Source organism: Pristiophorus japonicus, chromosome 11 (assembly GCF_044704955.1).
Source record: "Pristiophorus japonicus isolate sPriJap1 chromosome 11, sPriJap1.hap1, whole genome shotgun sequence".
Taxonomy (NCBI): domain Eukaryota; kingdom Metazoa; phylum Chordata; class Chondrichthyes; family Pristiophoridae; genus Pristiophorus; species Pristiophorus japonicus.
In genome coordinates, this window is record NC_091987.1 from 214,118,173 (window position 1) to 214,141,214 (window position 23,042).

Sequence of the window (23,042 nt, forward strand, 5' to 3'; positions counted from 1 at the left end):
AGCTGGCTGAGATCAGGAGCCGGGGAAATCACAGGCACCTACCCGATTAATATTTAGTGCAAATCATAATCACTGTAAGAACAGCGACATGTTTTTGCATTGCTTTTGTTTAGAATAGAGACAAAACTAGAAGAGGGAAAAGATTTGTTTAAATCATGTTCTCGAAAAAGCTGGTCTTTTCTTGGTCATATTCTCGAAAGCCCGGCTCAATACCGCTGATGAGAAAAGCTTTTGAAACACAGGCTTTTATCCCAGCAGGGAATTCCATGAGTGCAGACATCAGACGATGGTTTACAACAGGGCCATGGTTTAGGAGAGGATAGGGGTGGGCAATAAGAACATAAGAAATAGGAGCAGGAAAAGGCCATACGGCCCCTCGAGCCTGCTCCACCATTTAATACGATCATGGCTGATCTGATCATGGACTCGGGTCCACTTCCCTGCCCGCTCCCCATAACCCCTTATTCCCCTATCAGTTAAGAAACTGTCTATCTCTGTCTTAAATTTATTCAATGATCCAGCTTCCAGGGAGTAATAGTCTTGTGGAAACCTCCTAGCTCCAATAGGTGACCTATTTAAAAGGAATGGGTGATTGTGAATCATGGGATAGGGTCACAGTCGGCAGGCAGTGAACATTAAACCGAAAGTGTACAAGTTTTCTTTAGTTAGAATGGAGGAAAGAAAGCGACATTCGACACCCTGGGGTGTGAACAGCCTTGGAGAAGTCATCGTCACGGTTTCTTATAAAATCTACACAGTAAGTTAACAATGCAGGGCTAATATTCGCTATTCCTAGTAGGGTCAGCTGTGGCTCAGTGGGCAGCACATTTGCCTCTGAGTCAGAAGGTTGTGGGTTCAAGTCTGGATCCAGGCTGAGGCAGTGCTGCACTATCGGAAGTGCTGTCTTTTGGATGAGACGTTAAACCGAGGCCCTGTCTGCTCGCGCAGGTGGCCATAAAAGATCCCATGGCTCTATTTCGAAGAGCAGGGGAGTTATCCCCAGTGTCCTGACCAATATTTATCCCTCAATCAACATAACAAAAAACAGATTATCTGGTCATTATCACATTGCTGTTTGTGGGAGCTTGCTGTGCGCAAATTGGCTGCCACGTTTCCCACATTACAACAGGCACTACACTCCAAAAGTACTTCATTGGCTCTAAAGCGCTTTGAGACGTTCGGTGGTTGTGAAAGGCGCTATATAAATGCAAGTCTTACTTTCTTTTTATTCTGCATGCTTAGTTTGGGTGTTTCAGATTGATATTTTATCGATAACAAAGTGAATTATCAAACACATTACTGTCTCCAGTTGTACGAATCTATTTAAAGGTTTAGCAAGAAATTCCCCAGCAGCCACCACCTCTCACTTTGGTAAATTTGGAAACTCTCAGCTCTACAAAGTGGTGGATAACTGGCTTGACCCTCCCCTCCGCCAGGCCAACGTCTCAACTGCACTCCAGTGAAGACAGGACAGTGAGAGAGACAGAGGGGACGGTCTCCAGATAGCGGGCGTGTATCTCCTCATGAGTTACGGAAGAACTGCATTGGATAAGGCTGCTGAGGATGTTTCTCTGTCCCCATTGACACAGGCCCAAGAAGAGAGTCCCAGGAACAAAAGAGGATGGGGGTGTGGGGCGGGGGCAGTAAGAGAGTCCCAGGAAGGTAAAAACAAAAAATGGAAAACTTACTTTAAATCTTTGCATCTGAGAAGGACTGGTTGGAGGATTTTCAGCCAATCTGCAGTCAAGTTGCACAAACTGAAGTTCATCTCCTCAATTGGGTGGCTGGACGTGTTCATCACTGAAGCAATCACGATGCACTTCAAAGAGGTCATCTTAACTTGGGACAAATTCAAGCTTTTGAAGGACTTGCTGATCTCCCCAGCAAAGGCATCATTCTGCAGCTCGTACAGGAAGAAGAGGAGGTCCATGAGCTCGGACGGAGGGAGTTGCTTCTTTACGATGCTGCTGAGGTGCTTCTTCAGATTGTTTGCTATGTCACGCACGGTTATGTTCTTTATCGTGCAGCCGAGCTGCTTGAGAAGGAGGCGGTTCTTCTGGGCCAGTAATCCGGCCATGAACGTTGGGAAGAGCTCAAAGCACTGTGTGTCCAATCGTAGGCCCATCGCTGCACTGCCTCCCTCCATCTCGTCACCAAGAATGCTCGCATTTATTTGCTCCAACACGTCATTGTTAAACTCATCGTCTTGTTTGAACATCTCGAAGACCATGGTGTTGGCGATGCCCTTCTTGCTCTTGCCGCTGATCTTTCTGAAGATCCGGGGGAAGATATTGATGAGCTTCACAAAGGCCAGAATTCTGAAGGGCAGCAACCGTGACACAATGGTCAGAATGGCAGTCACGTCTTCGCTCGCCTTTCCGATGGTATCGGACACCGCAGTCCCAACTTGTTCCAAGACACTTTTCTTCTCCCCCAAGACAACGTACAGGGCAGCCAGGTACTCTTGCATTGCGGGGATGGTGAACCGGAGAAGTGGGTCGGAGCTATGTTGAGCAGTGGGAGACATAAAAAACCCCAAGGTATCGATCTGGAACGCAGTTAGCTGGTTCAGCTCCTCCTCCGTTTTCGTGTCCAAACCGAAGCAGCTCTGCAGGTCCTCCTCACTGAAGAATGCCGTCTTCTTCACTATCCCCTCGTAGGCCAGCTTGCCGACAGTTTTGGCAATGAACCGCACAATTGAGATGTTTTGCTGACTGCTGCCGTCCAGGATTTGGCCTCCAAAATTTAACCTGAGGAAGCTGGTGTAGAGGCCGGTCAGTGTGTGAATGGGCATGTTGGCAGTGGTGAAATGGAGGAAGTGCAACGTTGCACAGATCAGCCAGCAGTAAGACGGCAAGAAGCAGTCGGCAGTGAGCTGGCTTTGTCTCTGCAGGTTCCTGTAGAGCATCTTCATCAAATCCTCGTTGGTTTGATCATCTCCGGACCCGTCCAGCCGGTTCCTGAAGTACAGGTACTGCTGCTCCACATCGGTGAAGCCACAGATGCGGACGTATCTGTCGACATACTTGGTCGGGATCGAATCCAAGGCCGAAGGTCGGGTGGTGACCAGGATGTTGGCGTCTGGGAGCAAGTATTTCCGGAGCAGGTTGACCAACAGACTGTTGGGGGGCAGGGGCTCGCTTGGGTCACTGCACAGCTCGGTCTTCGAGAGGCGGAAGTCGAGCTTAACCTGCTCGAGGCCGGCGAAAACAAAGAGCGCGTTCCCTTGTTTGCCCAACCCAATCTGAGGCACAATGGGCTTGAGGTGGCTATACTTCCGACTGATTAATTTATTCAGAGATGTAGGTTGATTCTGCGAGGACAAATCTTCACAGGAGAAGGGCAGGATTATATCGAACTGATTGAGCCGCCCATCACACCAGTCTAAGACCAGCTCCTGAACCACTGTGCCTTTCCCCATTCCCACCATCCCGTACAGAACCACGTTCCTCATGGGGGACCCATCACTCACACTTGTGAAGACGTTATCGATCGTTATGATCTGGGATTTTTTAGGTTCGATGTGACTGTAGACTCCCAATCCGGCAGTGAGTTCCCGGTTCTCCTCGGGAGAGCTCTCGGCAATCACCGGATCCACATGCCAGTTTTCCATCGAGAATGACCCAAACTGCTTCTCCTCATTGGGCATATGACTGAACCAAGCTCTCAGTCTCTTCCTGTGCTGTTCAATGGGATCTGCTAGAACACAGAAGGAAACTGGTTCATAGGATTACATATAGGATTACACAGGACGTATGGCACAGAAACAGGCCATTCGGCCCAACCAGTCCATGCCGGCGTTTATGCTCCACTCGAGCCCCCTCCCGTCTTTCCTCATCTAAATCTATCAGCATAACCCTCTATTCCTTTCTCCCTCATTTGTTTATCCAGCTTCCTCTTAAATGCATCGATACTATTTGCCTCAACCACTCCCTGTGGCAGCGAGTTCCACATTCTCACCGCTCTCTGGGTAAAGAAGTTTCTCTTGAATTCCCTATTGGATTTCTTGGTGACTATCTTATATTGATGGTCTTTAGTTATGCTCTTCCCCACAAGTGGAAACATTCTCTCTGTATCCACTCGATCAAAACCTTTCAGAATTTTAAAGACCTCGATCAGGTCATCCCTCAGCCTTCTTTTTTCAAGAGAAGAGAGACCCAGCCTGTTCATCCTTTTCTGATAGGTGTACTCTCGCATTTCTGCTTCTGGTTCTGGTTCGGTTACACTAACTTCTCGGTTGGCAAACACAAGCCTAGGACACAACACATTAGCAGAAGGATGGAGTAAAGAGAAAGAACTTGCCGTTATATCGCAGCTCTCACAACCGCAGAACTTCTCAAAGCACTTTACAGCCAATGAAGTACTTGGTCACTGTTCTAATGTGGGAAACGCGGCAGCCAATTTGCGCACAGCAAGCTCCCACAAACAGCAATGTGAAAATTAGAGATAATCTGTTTTAGTGATGTTGATTGAGTGATAAATATTGATCAGGATACCACCAACTTCTCAAGTCTGTTATAACTGTAACTCCTGCCCCGATAACACCCTCCTATACCTACGCTACCTTCCTATAATGGATTTCCAAAACTGCACATAATACAGTCAACTGCAGTTTAACAATAGCCTCGCCCCTCCCTATCTCTGTAACCTCCTCCAGCCCTACAGCCCTCTGATATCTCTGCGTTCCTCCAATTCTGGCCTCTTGTCCAACTCACCCACCTTCCTTCACCCAACCATCGGCGGCCGTGCCTTCTGTTGCCTGGGCCCTAAGCTCTGGAACTCCCTCCCTATACCTCCCCGTCTCTCTCTCCTCCTTTAAGACGCTCCTTAAAACCTACCTCTTGGACCAAGCTTTTGGTCACCGGTCTTAATGTCTCCTTGTGTGGCTCAGTGTCGAATTCTGTCTGCCAACCCTCCTGTGAAGCGCCTTATAGAAACATAGAAACATAGAAAATAGGTGCAGGAGCAGGCCATTCAGCCCTTCTAGCCTGCACCGCCATTCAATGAGTTCATGGCTGAACATGAAACTTCAGTACCCCCTTCCTGCTTTCTCGCCATAACCCTTGATCCCCCGAGTAGTAAGGACTTCATCTAACTCCCTTTTGAATATATTTAGTGAATTGGCCTCAACTACTTTCTGTGGTAGAGAATTCCACAGGTTCACCACTCTCTGGGTGAAGAAGTTTCTCCTCATCTCGGTCCTAAATGGCTTACCCCTTATCCTCAGACTGTGACCCCTGGTTCTGGACTTCCCCAACATTGGGAACATTCTTTCTGCATCTAACCTGTCTAAACCCGTCAGAATTTTAAACGTTTCTATGAGGTCCCCTCTCATTCTTCTGAACTCCAGTGAATACAAGCCCAATTGATCCAATCTTTCTTGATAGGTCAGTCCCGCCATCCCGGGAATCAGTCTGGTGAACCTTCGCTGCACTCCCTCAATAGCAAGAATGTCCTTCCTCAAGTTAGGAGACCAAAACTGTACACAATACTCCAGGTGTGGCCTCACCAAGGCCCTGTACAACTGTAGCAACACCTCCCTGCCCCTGTATTCAAATCCCCTCGCTATGAAGGCCAACATGCCATTTGCTTTCTTAACCGCCTGCTGTACCTGCATGCCAACCTTCAATGACTGATGTACCATGACACCCAGGTCTCGTTGCACCTTCCCTTTTCCTAATCTGTCACCATTCAGATAATAGTCTGTCTCTCTGTTTTTACCACCAAAGTGGATAACCTCACATTTATCCACATTATACTTCATCTGCCATGCATTTGCCCACTCACCTAACCTATCCAAGTCACTCTGCAGCCTAATAGCATCCTCCTCGCAGCTCACACTGCCACCCAACTTAGTATCATCCGCAAATTTGGAGATACTGCATTTAATCCCCTCGTCTAAATCATTAATGTACAATGTAAACAGCTGGGGCCCCAGCACAGAACCTTGCGGCACTCCACTAGTCACTGCCTGCCATTCTGAAAAGTACCCGTTTACTCCTACTCTTTGCTTCCTGTCTGACAACCAGTTCTCAATCCACGTCAGCACACTACCCCCAATCCCATGTGCTTTAACTTTGCACATTAATCTCTTGTGTGGGACCTTGTCGAAAGCCTTCTGAAAGTCCAAATATACCACATCAACTGGTTCTCCTTTGTCCACTTTACTGGAAACATCCTCAAAAAATTCCAGAAGATTTGTCAAGCATGATTTCCCTTTCACAAATCCATGCTGACTTCGACCTATCATGTCACCATTTTCCAGATGCACTGCTATGACATCCTTAATAATTGATTCCATCATTTTACCCACTACTGAGGTCAGGCTGACCGGTCTATAATTCCCTGTTTTCTCTCTCCCTCCTTTTTTAAAAAGTGGGGTTACATTGGCTACCCTCCACTCCATAGGAACTGATCCAGAGTCAATGGAATGTTGGAAAATGACTGTCAATGCATCCGCTATTTCCAAGGCCACCTCCTTAAGTACTCTAGGATGCAGGCCATCAGGCCCTGGGGATTTATCTGCCTTCAATCCCATCAATTTCCCCAACACAATTTCCCGACTAATAAAGATTTCCCTCAGTTCCTCTTCCTTACTAGACCCTCTGACCCCTTTTATATCCGGAAGGTTGTTTGTATCCTCCTTAGTGAATACCGAACCAAAGTACTTGTTCAATTGATCCGCCATTTCTTTGTTCCCCGTTATGACTTCCCCTGATTCTGACTGCAGGGGACCTATGTTTGTCTTCACCAACCTTTTTCTCTTTACATACCTATAGAAACTTTTGCAATCCGCCTTAATGTTCCCTGCAAGCTTCTTCTCGTACTCCATTTTCCCTGTCCTAATCAAACCCTTTGTCCTCCTCTGCTGAGTTCTAAATTTCTCCCAGTCCCCAGGTTCGCTGCTATTTCTGGCCAATTTGTATGCCACTTCCTTGGCTTTAATACTATCCCTGATTTCCCTAGATAGCCACGGTTGAGCCACCTTCCCCTTTTTATTTTTACGCCAGACAGGAATGTACAATTGTTGTACTTCATCCATGCGGTCTCTAAATGTCTGCCATTGCCCATCCACAGTCAACCCCCTAAGTATCATTCGCCAATCTATCCTAGGGCGTTTTACTATGTTAAAGGCACTAGATAAATGCACGTGATGATGACAGCCTTTGCTCAGCCCACCCTGTTACGTGAGCTTAGATCACAACTAATTTGGTCTCAGAGGACACCGAACTTGTCGTTAAATCAAGCTCCTGGTGACAAAAGCAGACCAAACAATGAAAGTTGTCGTCCTAGTTCAAGTGCCTTTTGCGAGAGTTTGCCTCAGCTCATTCTCAGTCTCGTGTGTATCTCCAGCAACCCTCCAGCCTCTAACTTACCGCCACTGTTCTCAAATGCTCGTAGCATATGCTCAGTGATGCTATGTACACCGATATATATATTATATACAAAAAAAAACACACACCTATATGTATAGAAATAATATAATACAACAACAACTTGTATTTATATAGCACCTTTAACGTAGTGAAACATCCCATGGCGCTTCACTGGAGTATGAGGAGATAAAAGATTTGACACCGAGACGCATAAGTAGAAATTAGCGCAGGCTTGGTCAAAGAGGTAGGTTTTAAGGAGCGTCTTGAAAGAGGAAAGAGAGGTAGAGAGGCGGAGAGGTTTAGGGAGGGAGTTCCAGAGCTTGGGGCCCAGACAACAGAAGGCACGGCCGCCAATGGTTGAGCGATTAGAATCAGGGATGCTCAGGAGGGCAGAATTAGAGGAGCGCAGACATCTCTTGGGGGGGGGGGGGGGGAGGGGGGGAGAGGTGGTGGTTGTGGGGCTGGAGGAGAAGTCATAGAAACATAGAAAATAGGTGCAGGAGTAGGCCATTCGGCCCTTCGAGCCTGCACCACCATTCAATATGATCATGGCTGATCATGCAACTTCAGTACCCCATTCCTGCTTTCTCTCCATACCCCTTGATCCCTTTAGCCATAAGGGCCACATCTAACTCCCTTTTGAATATATCCAATAAATTGGCATCAACAACTTTCTGTGGTAGAGAATTCCACAGGTTCACAATTCTCTGAGTGAAGAAATTTCTCCTCATCTCGGTCCTAAATGGCTTACCCCTTATCCTTAGACTGTGACCCCTGATTCTGGACTTCCCCAACATCGGGAACATTCTTCCTGCATCTAACCTGTCCAATCCCATTAGAATTTTATATGTTTCTATGAGATCCCCTCTCATCCTTCTAAATTCCAGTGAATATAAGCCGAGTCAATCCAGTCTTTCTTCATATGTCAGTCCTGCCATCCCGGGAGTCAGTCTGGTGAACCTTCGCTGCACTCCCTCAATAGCAAGAATGTCCTTCCTCAGGTTAGGAGACCAAAACTGCACACAATATACAAGGTGTGGCCTCACCAACTGCAGTAAGACCTCCCTGCTCCTCTACTCAAATCCTCTAGCTATGAAGGCCAACATGCCATTTGCCTTCTTCACCGCCTGCTGTACCTGCATGCCAACTTTCAAAGACTGATGTACCATGACACTCAGGTCTCGTTGCACCTCCCCTTTTCCTAATCTGTCACCATTCAGATAATATTCTGCCTTCCTGTTTTTGCCACCAAAGTGGATAACCTCACATTTATCCACATTATACTGCATCTGCCATGCACTTGCCCACTCACCTAACCTGTCCAAATCACCCTGCAGCCTCTTAGCATCCTCCTCACAGCTTACACTGCCACCCAGCTTAGTGTCATCTGCAAACTTGGAGATATTACATTCAATTCCTTCGTCTAAATCATTAATGTATATTGTAAATAGCTGGGGCCCCAGCACTGAACCTTGCGGTACTCCACTAGTCACTGCCTGCCATTCTGAAAAGGACCCATTTATTCCTACACTTTGCTTCCTGTCTGCCAACCTGTTCTCTATTAATCTGTCAATCCATTACCCCCAATACCATGCACACTAATCTCTTGTGTGGGACCTTGTCAAAAGCCCTTTGAAAGTCCAAAAACACCACATTCACTGGTTCTCCCTTGTCCACTCTACTAGTTACATCCTCAAAAAATTCGAGAAGATTTGTCAAGCATGTTTTGAGGATGTTTCCAGTAGAGTGGACAAGGGAGAACCAGTTGATGTGGTGTATTTGGACTTTCAGAAGGCTTTCGACAAGGTCCCACACAAGAGATTAATGTGCAAAGTTAAAGCACATGGGATTGGGGGTAGTGTGCTGACGTGGATTGAAAACTGGTTGGCAGACAGGAAGCAAAGAGTAGGAGTAAATGGGTACTTTTCAGAATGGCAGGCCGTGACTAGTGGGGTACCGCAAGGTTCTGTGCTGGGGCCCCAGCTGTTTACATTGTACATTAATGATTTAGACGAGGGGATTAAATGTAGTATCTCCAAATTTGCGGATGACACTAAGTTGGGTGGCAGTGTGAGCTGCGAGGAGGATGCTATGAGGCTGCAGAGTGACTTGGATAGATTAGGTGAGTGGGCAAATGCATGGCAGATGAAGTATAATGTGGATAAATGTGAGGTTATCCACTTTGGTGGTAAAAACAGAGAGACAGACTATTATCTGAATGGTGACAGATTAGCAAAAGGGGAGGTGCAACGAGACCTGGGTGTCATGGTACATCAGTCATTGAAGGTTGGCATGCAGGTACAGCAGGCGGTTAAGAAAGCAAATGGCATGTTGGCCTTCATAGCGAGGGGATTTGAGTACAGGGGCAGGGAGGTGTTGCTACAGTTGTACAGGGCCTTGGTGAGGCCACACCTGGAGTATTGTGTACAGTTTTGGTCTCCTAACTTGAGGAAGGACATTCTTGCAGTCAGTTTTTATGTTCCCAGCAAACTTCCTCTCATACTCTATTTTCCCCCTCCTAATTAAACCCTTTGTCCTCTTCTGCTGTATTTCAAAATTTTCCCAGTCCTCAGGTTTGCTGCTTTTTCTGGCCAATTTACATGCCTTTTCCTTGGATTTAACACTATCCTTAATTTCCCGTGTTAGCCACGGTTGAGCCACCTTCCCCATTTTATTTTTACTCCAGACAGGGATGTACAATTGCTGACGTTCATCCATGTGATCTTTAAATGTTTGCCATTGCTTATCCACTGTCAACCCTTTAAGTATCCTTTGCCAGTCTATTCTAGCCAATTCACACCTGATACGGTCAAAGTTACCTTTCCTTAACTTCAGGACCCTAGTTTCTGAATTAACTGTGTCACTCTCCACCTTAATAAAGAATTCTACCATATTATGGTCACTCTTCCCCAAGGGGCCTCGCACAACAAGATTGCTAATTAGTCCTTTCTCATTGCACATCATCCAGTCTAGGATGGCCAGCTCTCTAGTTGGTTCCTCGACATATTGGTCTCGAAAACCATCCCAATACACTTCAGGAAATCCTCCTCCACCGCATTGCTACCAGTTTGGTTAGCCCAATCAATATGTAGATTAAAGTCACCCATGATAACTGCTGTACCTTTATTGCACGCATCCCTTATTTCTTGTTTGATGCTGTTCCTAACCTCACTACTACTGTTTGGTGGACTGTACACAACTCCCACTAATGTTTTCTGCCCTTTGGTATTCTGTAGCTCCACCCATACCGATTCCACATCATCCAGGCTAATGTCCCTCCTTACTATTGCATTAATTTCCTCTTTAACCAGCAATGTTATCCCGCCTCCTTTTCCTTTCTTTCTTTCCTTCCCAAATGTTGAATACCCCTGGATGTTGAGTTCCCAGCTTTGAACACCCTGGAGCCATGTCTCCGTGATGCCAATTACATCATAACCGTCAATTGCTATCTGCGCAGTTAATTCGTCCACCTTATTCTGAATACTCCTCGCATTGAGGGACAGAGCCTTCAGCTGGTCTTTCTAACACACTTTGCCCCTTTAGAATTTTGCTGTAATGTGGCCCTTTTTGTTTTAGGTTTCTCTGCCCTCCACTTTTACTTTTCTTCTTTCTACCTTTTGCTTCTGCCCTCATTCTACTTCCCTCTGTCTCCCTGCATAGGTTCCCATCCCCCTGCCATATTAGTTTAACTCCTCCCCAACAGCACTAGCAAACACTCCCCCAGGGACATTGGTTCTGGTCCTGCCCAGGTGCAGACTGTCCGGTTTGTACTGGTCCCACCTCCCCCAGAACCGGTTCCAATGTCCCAGGAATTTGAATCCCTCCCTTCTGTACCACTCCTCAAGCCACGTATTCATCTGCGCTATCCTGCGATTCCTACTCTGACTAGCATGTGGCACTGGTAGCAATCCCGAGATTACTACTTTTGAGGTCCTACTTTTTAAATTTAGCTCCTAGCTCCTTAAATTCGTCTCGTAGGACCTCATCCCGTTTTTTTAACCTATATCGTTGGTACCTATATGCACCATGACAACTGGCTGTTCACCCTCCCTTTTCAGAATGTCCTGCACCCGCTCCGAGACATCCTTGACCCTTGCACCAGGGAGGCAACATACCATCCTGGAGTCTCGGTTGTGGCCGCAGAAACGTCTATCTATTCCCCTTACAATAGAATCCCCTATCACTATTGCTCTCCCATTCTTTTTCCTGCCCTCCTGTGCAGCAGAGCCAGCCACGGTGCCATGAACTTGGCTGCTGCTGCTCTCCCCTGATGAGTCAACCCCCCCCAACAATTCCCAAAGTGGTGCATCTGTTTGGCAGTGGGATGACCGCAGGGGACCCCTGCACTACCTTCCTTGCACTGCTCTTACTGTTGGTCACCCATTCCCTATCTGGCTGTGTACCCTTTAGCTGCGGTAAGACCAACTCGCTACACGTGCTACTCACGTCATTCTCACCATCTCCTGCAAGCAGTCGTACCTTGAGTAGAGCTGGTGCTCAGAGCCTTGCACTGCTGGACCAGGCACTGAGGATGCTGTAGGAACCCAGGCCTGCCTAGGCGAGCCAGACTTCTAGAAAAGAAAGGAAATAAAAGATGAATTTTTTCTTCAGCAGAGGACATTATTGATAAATAACTGCTCCATCACGAAACAGCGCCCAGGCTCTGTATGGAGCCTTGTGGAGATGTTTTCGGTTCCCCCAGTGAGACGTCAGTACCGGGATGGGAGCTTTCTCCGGTCATTCTCCAAGGCCGTCGGGAAATTGTAAGAGAGTTCTTTATAAATAGGCTTTCGACTTCATCATACTGAGCACGCAGAGGGAATCTTAAAATGGGAGGAAGCTCGTGTGGCCCATAAACACTGGCAGGGACTAGTTGGGTCAAATGGCCTGTTGCCGGCTGTAAATTCTATGTCAATAAAAAAACATAAGAACTAGGAGCAAGAGTCGGCCATACGGCCTCTTGAACCTGCTCCGCCATTCAGTGAGATCACGGCTGATCTTCGACCTCAACTCCACTTTCCCGCCCGATCCCCATCTCTCTCAATTCCCCTCGAATCTATCGATCTCATCCTTGAATATACTCAAAGATAGCCCTCTGGGGCAGAGAATTGCAAAGATTCACCACCCTCTGAGTGAAGAAATTTCTCCTCAGCTCAGTCTTAAATGGCCGACCTCTTATCCTGAGACTGTGACCCCTGGTTCTAGATCTCCAGCCCGGGGGAAACATCCTCCCTGCATCTACCCTCAGTATCTTGTATGTTTTAGTGAGATCACCTCTCATTCTTCTAAACTCCAGAGAGTACAGGCCCATTATACTCAACCTACAGCACAAAATGAGGTAATTCGGCCCATCATACCTGTACTGGCTCCTTGGTAGAGCGGTCCAATTAGTCCCACTCCCCTTTCCCCGTAGCCCTGTCATTTTTTTCCCCCTTTATATATTTATCCAATTGCCTTTTGAAAGTTACAATTGAATCTGCTTCTGCCACTCCAGATGTTTCAATGAGATCACTTCTCATTCTTCTAAACTCCAGAGAGTATAGGCCCAATCTACTCAATCTTTCCTCATAGGACAACGCTCTTGTCCCAGGCATCAATCCCGATCCCCTGCAGCGAGTTACTGATTACACTCTGCGGTGAGGGAGGACCAGGTTCACCATCTGGGGCTTCAGCATTATGCAATGTGATGGCCGAGTGTGACCCCGAGCTCCCGACATTAAACCCGTCGCCGTGACACAGCGTAACCCAAGTCTGTACTCACGTGCTCCTGATCATCGCGACAATGAGCCGCATTGAGCTCGGGCGCTGCCAACACTGAAACCCGAGCAAGGTGGGACCTGCACCTGGAGAAAAACCAAAGGGAAGCGGTTACCTTAGCTCACCTGGGAACCAGAAACAGAGGAGCTTAAAAAAAAAATCAAAAGGTGAATTTAAAGGCTGCGATGAAAACATTGCAGGTACGTTTTCAAAATGATTTCTGCGGGACCAGGAGGTTCCATGAATGCTCTTTCTGGCCCCACAATAATCCTCTAGCTCGCTACCAGTCCCTCCATGCTCCCCCCCCCACCACCAGCTCCCTCCCTCCTTGTAGATGGTGCACACTGCAGCCACGGTGCGCCGGTGGTGGAGGGAGTGAGTGTTGAAGGTGGTGGATGGGGAGCTGATCAAGCGGCTGCTTTGTCCTGGATGGTGTTGAGCTTCTTGAGTGTTGTTGGAGCTGCACTCATCCAGGCAAGTGGAGAGTGTTCCATCACACTCCTGACCTGTGTCTTGTAGATGGTGGAAAGACTTTGGGGAGTCAGGAGGTGAGACACTCACCATGGAATACCCAGCCTCTGACCCGCTCTTGTTGCCACAGTATTTATGTGACTGGTCCAGTTACGTTTCTGGTCAATGGTGACCCCCAGGATGTTGATGGTGAGGGATTCAGCGATGGTAATACCGTTGAATGTCAAGGGACGGTGGTTAGACTCTCGCTTGTTGGAGATGGTCATTGCCTGGCACTTGTGTGGTGCGAATGTTACTTGCCACTTATCAGCCCAAGCCTGAATGTTGTCCAGGTCTTGCTGCATGTGGGCACGGACTGCTCCATTATCTGAGGAGTTGCGAATGGCACTGAACACTGAGCAATCATCAGCGAACATCCCCACTTCTGACCTTCTGATGGAGGGAAGGTCATTGATGAAGCAGCTGATGATGGTTGGGCCTAGGACACTGGCCTGAGGAACTCCTGCAGCGATGTCCTGGGGCTGTGATGGGGAGGTGAGGGTGGGGGGCAGACATTACATAGTTCCCTGAAAACACATTTCTTTGGTTTAACATTTAGTGTTGCACAACATGTGCAGCGCATCAGCAGTATCGGCTGTCAACATCCTGTTCTATCACACCTAAAGACGCCAATTTGCTGCAAGGCAGTGAAGGAACATTATCTGGGTTGGATGGTGCACAATTCTATCAGTAATTCAGCACCTACCGGTGAAAGGACGCACTGCGGTGCTTGATGTCTGCCGTTTTATTAAGGTCGATTTTACTCCGGTGGGTAGATACTTCAGACACTGCATTCTGGCACAGCTAGCGAACCGCGCACTGGACTCCCAAACACCTGAAAAGAGACACAAGAACATACAACACTCTGCGTACAAGCCAAACAGCCCTGCAAGGACATAAATAAATAAATACAAGACAGATTCGGTGACAGGTCATCAAATATTCCAAATAGACTTAGCTGCGATTCCAACTCCTGGCTGTAAAACACTTTGGGACATCCTGAGGTTGTGCAAGGCGCTATAGAAATGCACGATCCAGTGACCCTGCTGGAAAGTGCACAAGTGCAGGCAAGACGGGATTGGCTACGATGGTCGCCATAGTTGACTGGCTTCGAGTGCTCACTGATCAAGGCTCACACAAGAGCAACAGTTACTTGGCAAGGTTCCGGAACGGTGACTGGGACCACGATCGAGCACGAGGCAGCTCGCCCGCAGGAGACTAGAGGAGAGAACCTGAATAAACCCAACACCTTCCAGCAACAATGCTCTGCTGTGATGGTACCTCACACGGTTCCGGTTAAATATTCAACAGCTTGCTTTGTCAGAGCTTCTCAAGAAACGAGGGAGGAACTTGGAGCAACAACGATACAACACTGGGCCTCACGAGGGACACAGAGAAGGCATTGCAAGTGGCCTTGTGACATCGATTACCGTCGCACGCCAGCACTCACCACGATGACACACTAAGGACACCTCGAGTCCATCAACCTTTAATGGAGAAACGATATTCCTGTGTCTCACGCGGCGCTCTCTGCCCAGTCGTCAGGATCGACACAAAATCGAGATGCACAGGCAAGCAGGATGTGCAATCAGGAAGTATGGGGCATCCTACTCTGCTCCTCGAAGATAACAGCTAGTTTTGCACATAGCAGGCACCAATATATCGCTCGGCAGTGCAAACTCCATTCACTTTCCAACTTGTTCGTCAGATAAAATCCACGTTTCCCCCGCAAGAACTTTAAATACAAGTTTCAAAGTTGAGAGAATGAGTGACCTTTGTGTTTTGTTACACCCGACACTGAGACTGCTGCCCATCTCAGGGTCAGAACTGATGTTTCTGCTCATAGGCTGCAAAACAAGAGCATAGTTCTGGGAGATTTAGCACTGCCTGGGTTCCATCGTACAGCCTATTGTCGGCCAGGAGGGTTCTCCTCTTTGAATTGTTTGCTCGGTTTCGAAGGGCAGTGTTGTTTCATGAGTGAATGGGCACTAAATCAGAAAGAAAGAACTTGCATTTATATAGCGCCTTTCATGAGCACCGGACGTCTCAAAGCGCTTTACAGCCAATGAAGTACTTTTGGAGTGTAGCCACTGTTGTAATGTGGGAAATGCGGCAGCCAGTTTGCGCACAGCAAGCTCCCACAAACAGCAATGTGATCATGACCAGATAATCTGTTTTTGTTATGTTGGTTGAGGGATAAATATTGGCCAGGGAACCGGGGATAACTCCCCTACTCTTCTTCGAAATAGTGCCACGGGACCTTTTACATCCACCTGAGAGGGCAGACGGGGCCTCGGTTTAACGTCTCATCCGAAAGAACACCAAGATCTGTTGGAATCAACGACTTGGGTTTTATGCAACTTAATAAAGAAAGATCTGGCAGTTACCTCACACCTTTCACATCCTCAGGACATCCCAAACTGCTTCACAGCCAAGAAATGTTGCATTGTTTTGTTCACTGACCATGTCATCCAATTTATGCACAGTAATGTCTCAGGAACAGCAATGAGATAAATGACCAGTTAATCTGTGTTTGGTCGTGATGTTAATTGAGGGATATACGATGGCCCCCGGTCTTCAAAATCCACGGTGCGGCCTTGGACAACGTGGACCATTTTCCATGCCTCTGGATCCTACTATCAGCAGGGGCAGACATCAACGACGAGGTCCAACATCGCCTCCAGTGCGCCAGTGCAGCCTTCGGTCGCCTGAGGAAGAAATCCAGGACCTCAAATCTGGCACCAAGCTCATTGTCTGCAGGGCAGTAGTGATACCCGCCCTCCTGTATGGCTCAGAGACATGGACCATATAAAGCAGACAGCTCAAAGCTCTGGAGAAATACCAACAGCGCTGCCTCCACAAGATCCTGCAAATACCCTGGGAGGACAGACGCACCAACGTTAGCGTCCTCGATCAGGCCAACATCCCCAGCATCGAAGCACTGACCACACTCGACCAACTCCGTTGGGCGGGCCACATCGTTCGCATGCCTGACATGAGACTCCCAAAGCAAGTGCTCTACTCGGAACTCCTACACGTCAAGCGAGCCCCAGGTGGGCAGAGGAAACGTTTCAAAGACACCCTCAAAGCCTCCCTGATAAAGTGCAACATCCCCACCGACATCTGGGAGTCCCTGGCCAAAGACCGCCCTAAGTGGAGGAAGAGCATCCCGGAGGGCGCTGAGCACCTCGTGTCTCATCGCCGAGAGCATGCAGAAAACAAGCGCAGGCAGCGGAAGGAGCGTGCGGCAAACCAGACTCCCCACTCACCCTTTCCTTCAACCACTGTCTGTCCCACCTGTGACAGAGACTGTAATTCCCGTATTGGACTGTTCAGTCACCTGAGAACTCACTTTTAGAGTGGAAGCAAGTCTTCCTCGATTTCGAGGGACTGCCTATGATGATGATGATACGTTACACAGGACATCAGGAGAACCTCCTGCTGTTTTACAGATAGGATCACAGGAATATTGATTTAGAGTCGATACACGCGTGCACAAGTCTGCATAACATTCCAACCAATGGATGATGTAGACTTTGCCCAAGTGTCCTGCAATAACCTACTAACTGAGATACTGGGCAGGATCAGGCTCAATATTGAGGAACTAGCCTCCAATTATATCATGCAATGGCCCAAGACTTTTGGGCGACCAGTACTCGCCATAACAATTGCTCTAGTTGCGAGAAAGCAACCTCACCAGAAGAGATATATTCTGTTTCCACCTCGCATGTTATGGGGAGTCATGCACAACTGGACAGATAGCAGGGCTAACAAAGAGAGGGCTATAGTGGGCACTCAGGCTCCCAGTCACAAGATCAAGAACATCACCTTTGTGACAATAAATATACTGGGCTGAGCTAGAAGATGGGTCGCACCTACGAGGAGAGGAATTCAAATAACTAAACCCATCGTTTAAGAGCGGAACTCCACTTACAACTCGTTTGGAGCCAAGTGGAGAATTACAGTAGACTATAGACAACTGAAACGCCTGTCGGGACTCAATAAAACCCCAGTCCGTTGGGTCAAGGTCATCCACGATGAGGTGTGCAGTTGTGAGCCTAGTAGATGAACCGGTAATGTGTAGCGTGATTGTTAAACCTTTGCTAATAATGTTATATATGCAGACTATAGATATACTCTCTGTGTAGTTACTGTATAGTTACATAAAATGGAGACTTGTTTACCTGATATACAATCAAAAAGGTTTACACTGTGTATATACTATGCTGGCACCACTAGAGGGTGCAACTGGTGGAGACTGGGGTTTCCTGCCCTGGTGGCAGAGACTGTATAAAAGGGGGACCACCATGCGGCTGGAGTTACGAGGTAAAGGACCAAGGTCACTACAGTTTGAGTACAACACATTGCCTCATGGAGTCATTCATAAGTACACTACAGACAAAACAAACAAACCAACTAGTTATCAATAGCAATGCTGTGCCATGAATTTTAAGCAAAGAAGCAAATACATTTCATTAACCATGATTCGAAGGTTAATAAACAATTGTTTGTTCAGGATTTTGTTTGTCCGAATTTCTACTTTGACAACTGCGAAGTATTGGACAGATTGGGTGATTGCAAGCTTGATCCCGAGCTTCTGGTCAGTCGCTTGTCAATTTAATTCTCTATCTCACTCTGATCTCGGTCGACAGCCTCCTACACTGTTCCTATAAAGCTCATCGTACCTCATCGTTCCACCAGGCACTTTACAGCCTTCTGGGCTCAACAAATTTAGATTTCAGTCAACGCTTCAATATCCTCTTGGATATCTCGTAACCATTTACACCTCCTCTGGGCCCATCTTGTGTTTCTTTATTGTCCCACCCTCAGCTCCTTTTGTCTTGGCACCATCATTCCGTTTGTCCTCCACCCGGTCACACACTTGTCCCTTCATTCTTTCCTTGCCCCCCCCCACCCCCGACCCCGTTCCCCCCACTTTTCTCAAACGCTGCGCTTGCACAAAAATGGTTCATCTCGAACATCGTCCAGTTCTGACAAAAGGTCACCGACATGAAACGTTGGGGGAGAAATTTGGGGCGTTTGCCCCTCCCGTGGGCCTTTCGCCCGGACCTGGTGCTGCCACCGACTCCCGCGAAATTCCATGGGAGTTTAGCAGCAGCGGTAACAGGTAACGTCGCGCTCCGCTACACCGGCATTGGCAACATCATCGCTGTGCGTAGCGACCCAAACTTCAACCTGGAGTGAATATTGGATAGTGCCCCGTGAAACTGCCGCGGGCAATGCTAGCGACAGCTTTGGGGGCCGGGGGGGGGGGGGGGGGGCGGGGCGCGCTCGCGGGGCCATAATTAAAGGGGAGGTGCAGAAGGAACAAAAATGGCCGACTCACTGGTCGCGGCCTTCTCGCTCGTCGAGCGCGGGCTCTGTGCTGCCATCTTGCAGCTCGGCACCTCGCTCCCCGGTGGTCCAGTGTTGGCCCCCCTTTCCCGCCCGCAGAGTCGGCTGCTTGTCCCTCCCCTTGCGGCAGCGCTACTCATCCCACCGCGTAGCGCTGCGAAGGTGGTGGAGGCTTTGCGCTCCCGCAAAACGTCCCAAGCGCTTCACAGGAGTGTTATAAGACAACAACAAAAGTTAGGGCAGGTTGGTCACAGAGGGAGGTTTTAAGGAGCGTCTTGAAGGAGGAAAGAGAGGTAGAGAGGCGGAGAGGTTTAGGGAGGGAGTTCCAGAGCTTGGGGCCCAGGCAACAGAAGACACGGTCACCGATGGTGGAGCGATTATAATCAGGGATGCTCAAGAGGACAGAATTACAGGAGTGCAGACATCTTGGCGGGCTGTGGGGTTGGAGGAGATTACAGAGATAGGGAGGGGCGAGGGTCATGGAGGGATTTGAAAGCAACGATGAGAATTTTGAAATCGAGGCGTTGCTTAATCGGGAGCCAATGTAGGTCAGCGAGCACAGGGGGTGATGGGCGAGCGGGACTCGGTGCGAGTTAGGACACGGGGCAGCCGAGTTTTGGATTACCTCAAGTTTACATTCTTAAGACACTCCTTAAAACCTACCTCTCCTGTTCTAATATCTGAGGCTCGGTGTCAAATTTTGTTGGATAGTCGCTCCTGTGAAGCGTCTTGGGACGGTTTACTGCGTGAAAGGCGCTATATAAGTGCAAGTTGTCGTTTGGGGCGACACGGCGAACCTTTGGAGGTTTATTAAAGCAGGGCAGAAGCACAGAGGCGGTGGTCAAAATCCAGCTGACCATCCCACCCCCTGCCCACTTGTTACCTTCCCACAAGGTCTCAGCCCCATTTCCGCAGAAAGAAAAGGCATCCAGTGCACCCATGACCTTTGTCCCGCATTTAGAGACCAACCTTTGAGGCAGCTGCTGCTGCTGCTGTCAAACTCCTCCACTCGAGTGGGCTTCCGCCAGTATGGGCCAGCTCTTCCCGCTCGGGGCTGATCAAACGCTGTGTCGAACAATCACTGCCAAGAGAAACAGAGTCTCCGCTACAATCCATGACGTGAAATGCTAGAGCACTTGCGTCAAAATATTTGCAACTGCTGTTCTATCTTGGTTGTGACCAATAACAGAATCTAGTGCACAGGCACAGCAACTGGTTGCAATGCAACCTTGGAGCTATCGTATCTCACTACGGATGCCATTGCAAGTACCATAATATCTAGTGTATATGCCGCACCTCTGTACATATTTTTTTTTTGTGGTCTCTTTAAATGCAAGGTCGTAACTTCAAGCCCATGTTGCTGCTACTTACACCCAAGTCAGAAGGTTGTGGGCACAAAGATCGGCACCTCCTCCACCACCTTCAACACTCACTCCCTCCACCACCGGCGCACCGTGGCTGCAGTGTGCACCATCTACAAGATGCACCGCAGCAACTCGCCAAGGCTTCTTCGGCAGCACCTCCCAAACCCGCGACCTCTACCCCCTAGTATAGGACAAGGGCAGCAGGCGCATGGGAACACCACCACCTCCACGTCCCCCTCCCAGTCACACACCTTCCTGACTTGGAAATATATCGGCCGTTCCTTCATCGTCGCTGGGTCACAATCCTGGAACTCCCTCCCTAACAGCACTGTGGGAGCACCTTCACCACACGGACTGCAGCGGCTCAAGAAGGCGGCTCACCTCCACCTTCTCAAGGGGCAATTGGGGATGGGCAATAAATGCCGACCTTGCCAGCGACGCCTGCATCTCACGAATGCATTAACAAAAAGTCCCACTCCAGGACTTGAGTTGCTAATCTATCGATCTCTTCAGCGTAGTACTGAGGGAATGCTGCATTGTCAGAAGTGCCGCCTTTCATACGAGCTGTTAAACACAGGCCCCTTCTGCCTGTTCCAATAGTTCAGATGGACATTAAAGATCCCATGGCAGTGTTCGATAAAGAGCAGGGGCATCCTGCTGATGGACTGACCAACATTTATCCCATAACCATCAAAAACAGATTAACTGAACATTCGTTCGATGCTTGTGGGATCTTTCTGTGCACAGACTGGCAGCTGCATTTGTAACAACAGTGAATATGTCAGAAGGTCGCGGGCTCTAGTCCCACTCCAAAAACCTGAGCACAAAATCCAGGCTGGCACCCCCAGTGCAGTACTGAGGGAGCGCCGCACTGTCGGAGGGGCAGTGCTGAGGGAGCGCTGCACTGTTGGAGGGGCAGTGCTGAGGGAGCGCCGCACTGTCGTAGGGGCAGTACTGAGGGAGCGCCGCACTGTCGGAGGGGCAGTGCTGAGGGAGCGCTGCACTGTCGGAGGGGCAGTACTGAGGGAGTGCCGCACTGTCGGAGGTGCAGTACTGAGGGAGCGCCGCACTGTCGGAGGGGCACTGTTGGAGGGGCAGTACTGAGGGAGCGCCGCACTGTCGTAGGGGCAGTACTGAGGGAGCGCCGCACTGTCGGAGGGGCAGTACTGAGGGAGCGCCGCACTGTCGGAGGGGCAGTACTGAGGGAGTGCTGCACTGTCGGAGGGACAGTACTGAGGGAGTGCTGCACTGTTGCTGGAGGTGCCGTATTTCGGATGAGACATAAAACTGAGGCACCATTTTCTTTCTCAGGTGGACCTAAAAATCCCATGGCACTATTCGAACAAGAGCAGGGGTGTTATCCCCAGTGTCCTGGGGCCAATATTTATCCCTCAACCAACGATACTAAAAAACAGATCATCACATTGTTGTTTGTGGGAGCTTGCTGCACAAATTGGCTGCCGCGTTTCCCACATTACAACCGTGACCATACTTCCAAAAGCCCTTCACTGGCTGTAAATCGCCCCGAGATCATGGAAGGGGCTATAGAAATGCTAATTCTTGCTTTCTAATGTAACAAATGATTGTTAAGCATTTTGGAATGTCCTGCGAATGTGATGAGGCTGTACGGAAGTTTGTTTTCTTCTTAAAGCAGTAAAGTTCTAAAAATAACTTTAAAAATAGTTTTCTACATGGCATTACAGTACGCGTGACACAAAGGGATCAGTACCTGGGCACACAACCTAGCTCAGCAATAATACGCCAGCCATCTTTAGTTCTGACATGTCTGCAAGTTAGCACAAGCGAGTCTAATTGTCGTTTTCCAAACTAGTCGGCAGCTCTCTTTGAGCCAGTGATCAGCAACTGCACCCCAGACAGACTTTGCCAAGTGCTCATTCACCTGTCAGTTCTTCACCTGGGCCCTGAGGGTTAGTGAGCTGCTAGATCTTGTCCTGCGTCCCAATCGAGCTCAGTCATGCTGTCGCCCAACACACACTGTACAGCAGGCGACGAGTAACAATCCTTCCTCTCCCTTGTCCAGGAGCACCGAAGAAAATTGTGGCCTTCTCCCAGATGCTGCCCTAGCCAAGGACAGCAGAGATTGCATCCGGCTTTTATCCTGTGACTGGTTCAGTACAGCACTGTGTGGTGTCAGCACTCACACCCGCCACAGCCCTGCAGATCCTCACTCAGGAGTTAACTTGTCTGTTACTGAACAGGATGCAATTGGGTATGTTCTTGCGTGTCAGGCAATGGCACTCGCACGTTTGAGTCAGAAGGTTGTGATTTCAAGTCCCACCCCAGAGACTTAAGCACAAAAAAAATCTAGGCTGACACTAGTGCTGAGGGAGGGGCAGTACTGAAGGAGCGCCGCACTGCCGGAGGGGCAGTACTGAGGGAGCGCCGCACTGCCGGAGGGGCAGTACTGAGGGAGTGCCGCACTGCCGGAGGGGCAGTACTGAGGGAGCCCCGCACTGCCAGAGGGGCAGTACTGAGGGAGCACCGTATTGCCGGAGGGGCACTGTTTTGAAGAAGAGCAGGGGAGTTCTCCCCGGTGTCCTGGGGCCAATATTTATTCCTCAATCAACATCACTAAAACAAATTATCTGGTGATTATCACATTGCTGTTTGTGGGAGCTTGCTGTGTGCAAATTGGCTGCCGCGTTTCCTACATTACAAC

At 48.8% G+C, this 23,042-nt stretch overlaps 1 protein-coding gene across 4 annotated transcripts in view; it reads right to left on the reverse strand.

Annotated features, from left to right (window-relative positions):
* The window catches only part of nlrx1 (NLR family member X1), a 63,457-nt gene that overhangs the window by 14,949 nt on the left and 25,466 nt on the right, over positions 1-23,042 (reverse strand). For 2 of the 4 annotated variants that reach the window (XM_070893169.1, XM_070893168.1), the window contains exons 2-5: positions 14,350-14,478; positions 13,138-13,219; positions 11,856-11,947; positions 1,689-3,699 (exon numbers count right to left, since the gene is read on the reverse strand). In XM_070893169.1, coding sequence (XP_070749270.1) covers positions 1,689-3,699; positions 11,856-11,947; positions 13,138-13,219; positions 14,350-14,437 — 2,273 coding nt within the window. In that variant the 5' untranslated portion in view covers positions 14,438-14,478. Of the gene's footprint in view, positions 1-1,688; positions 3,700-11,855; positions 11,948-13,137; positions 13,220-14,349; positions 14,479-19,967; positions 20,110-23,042 lie in introns of those variants that run through there. The other 2 variants (XM_070893170.1, XM_070893167.1) reach the window with 2 other exon arrangements.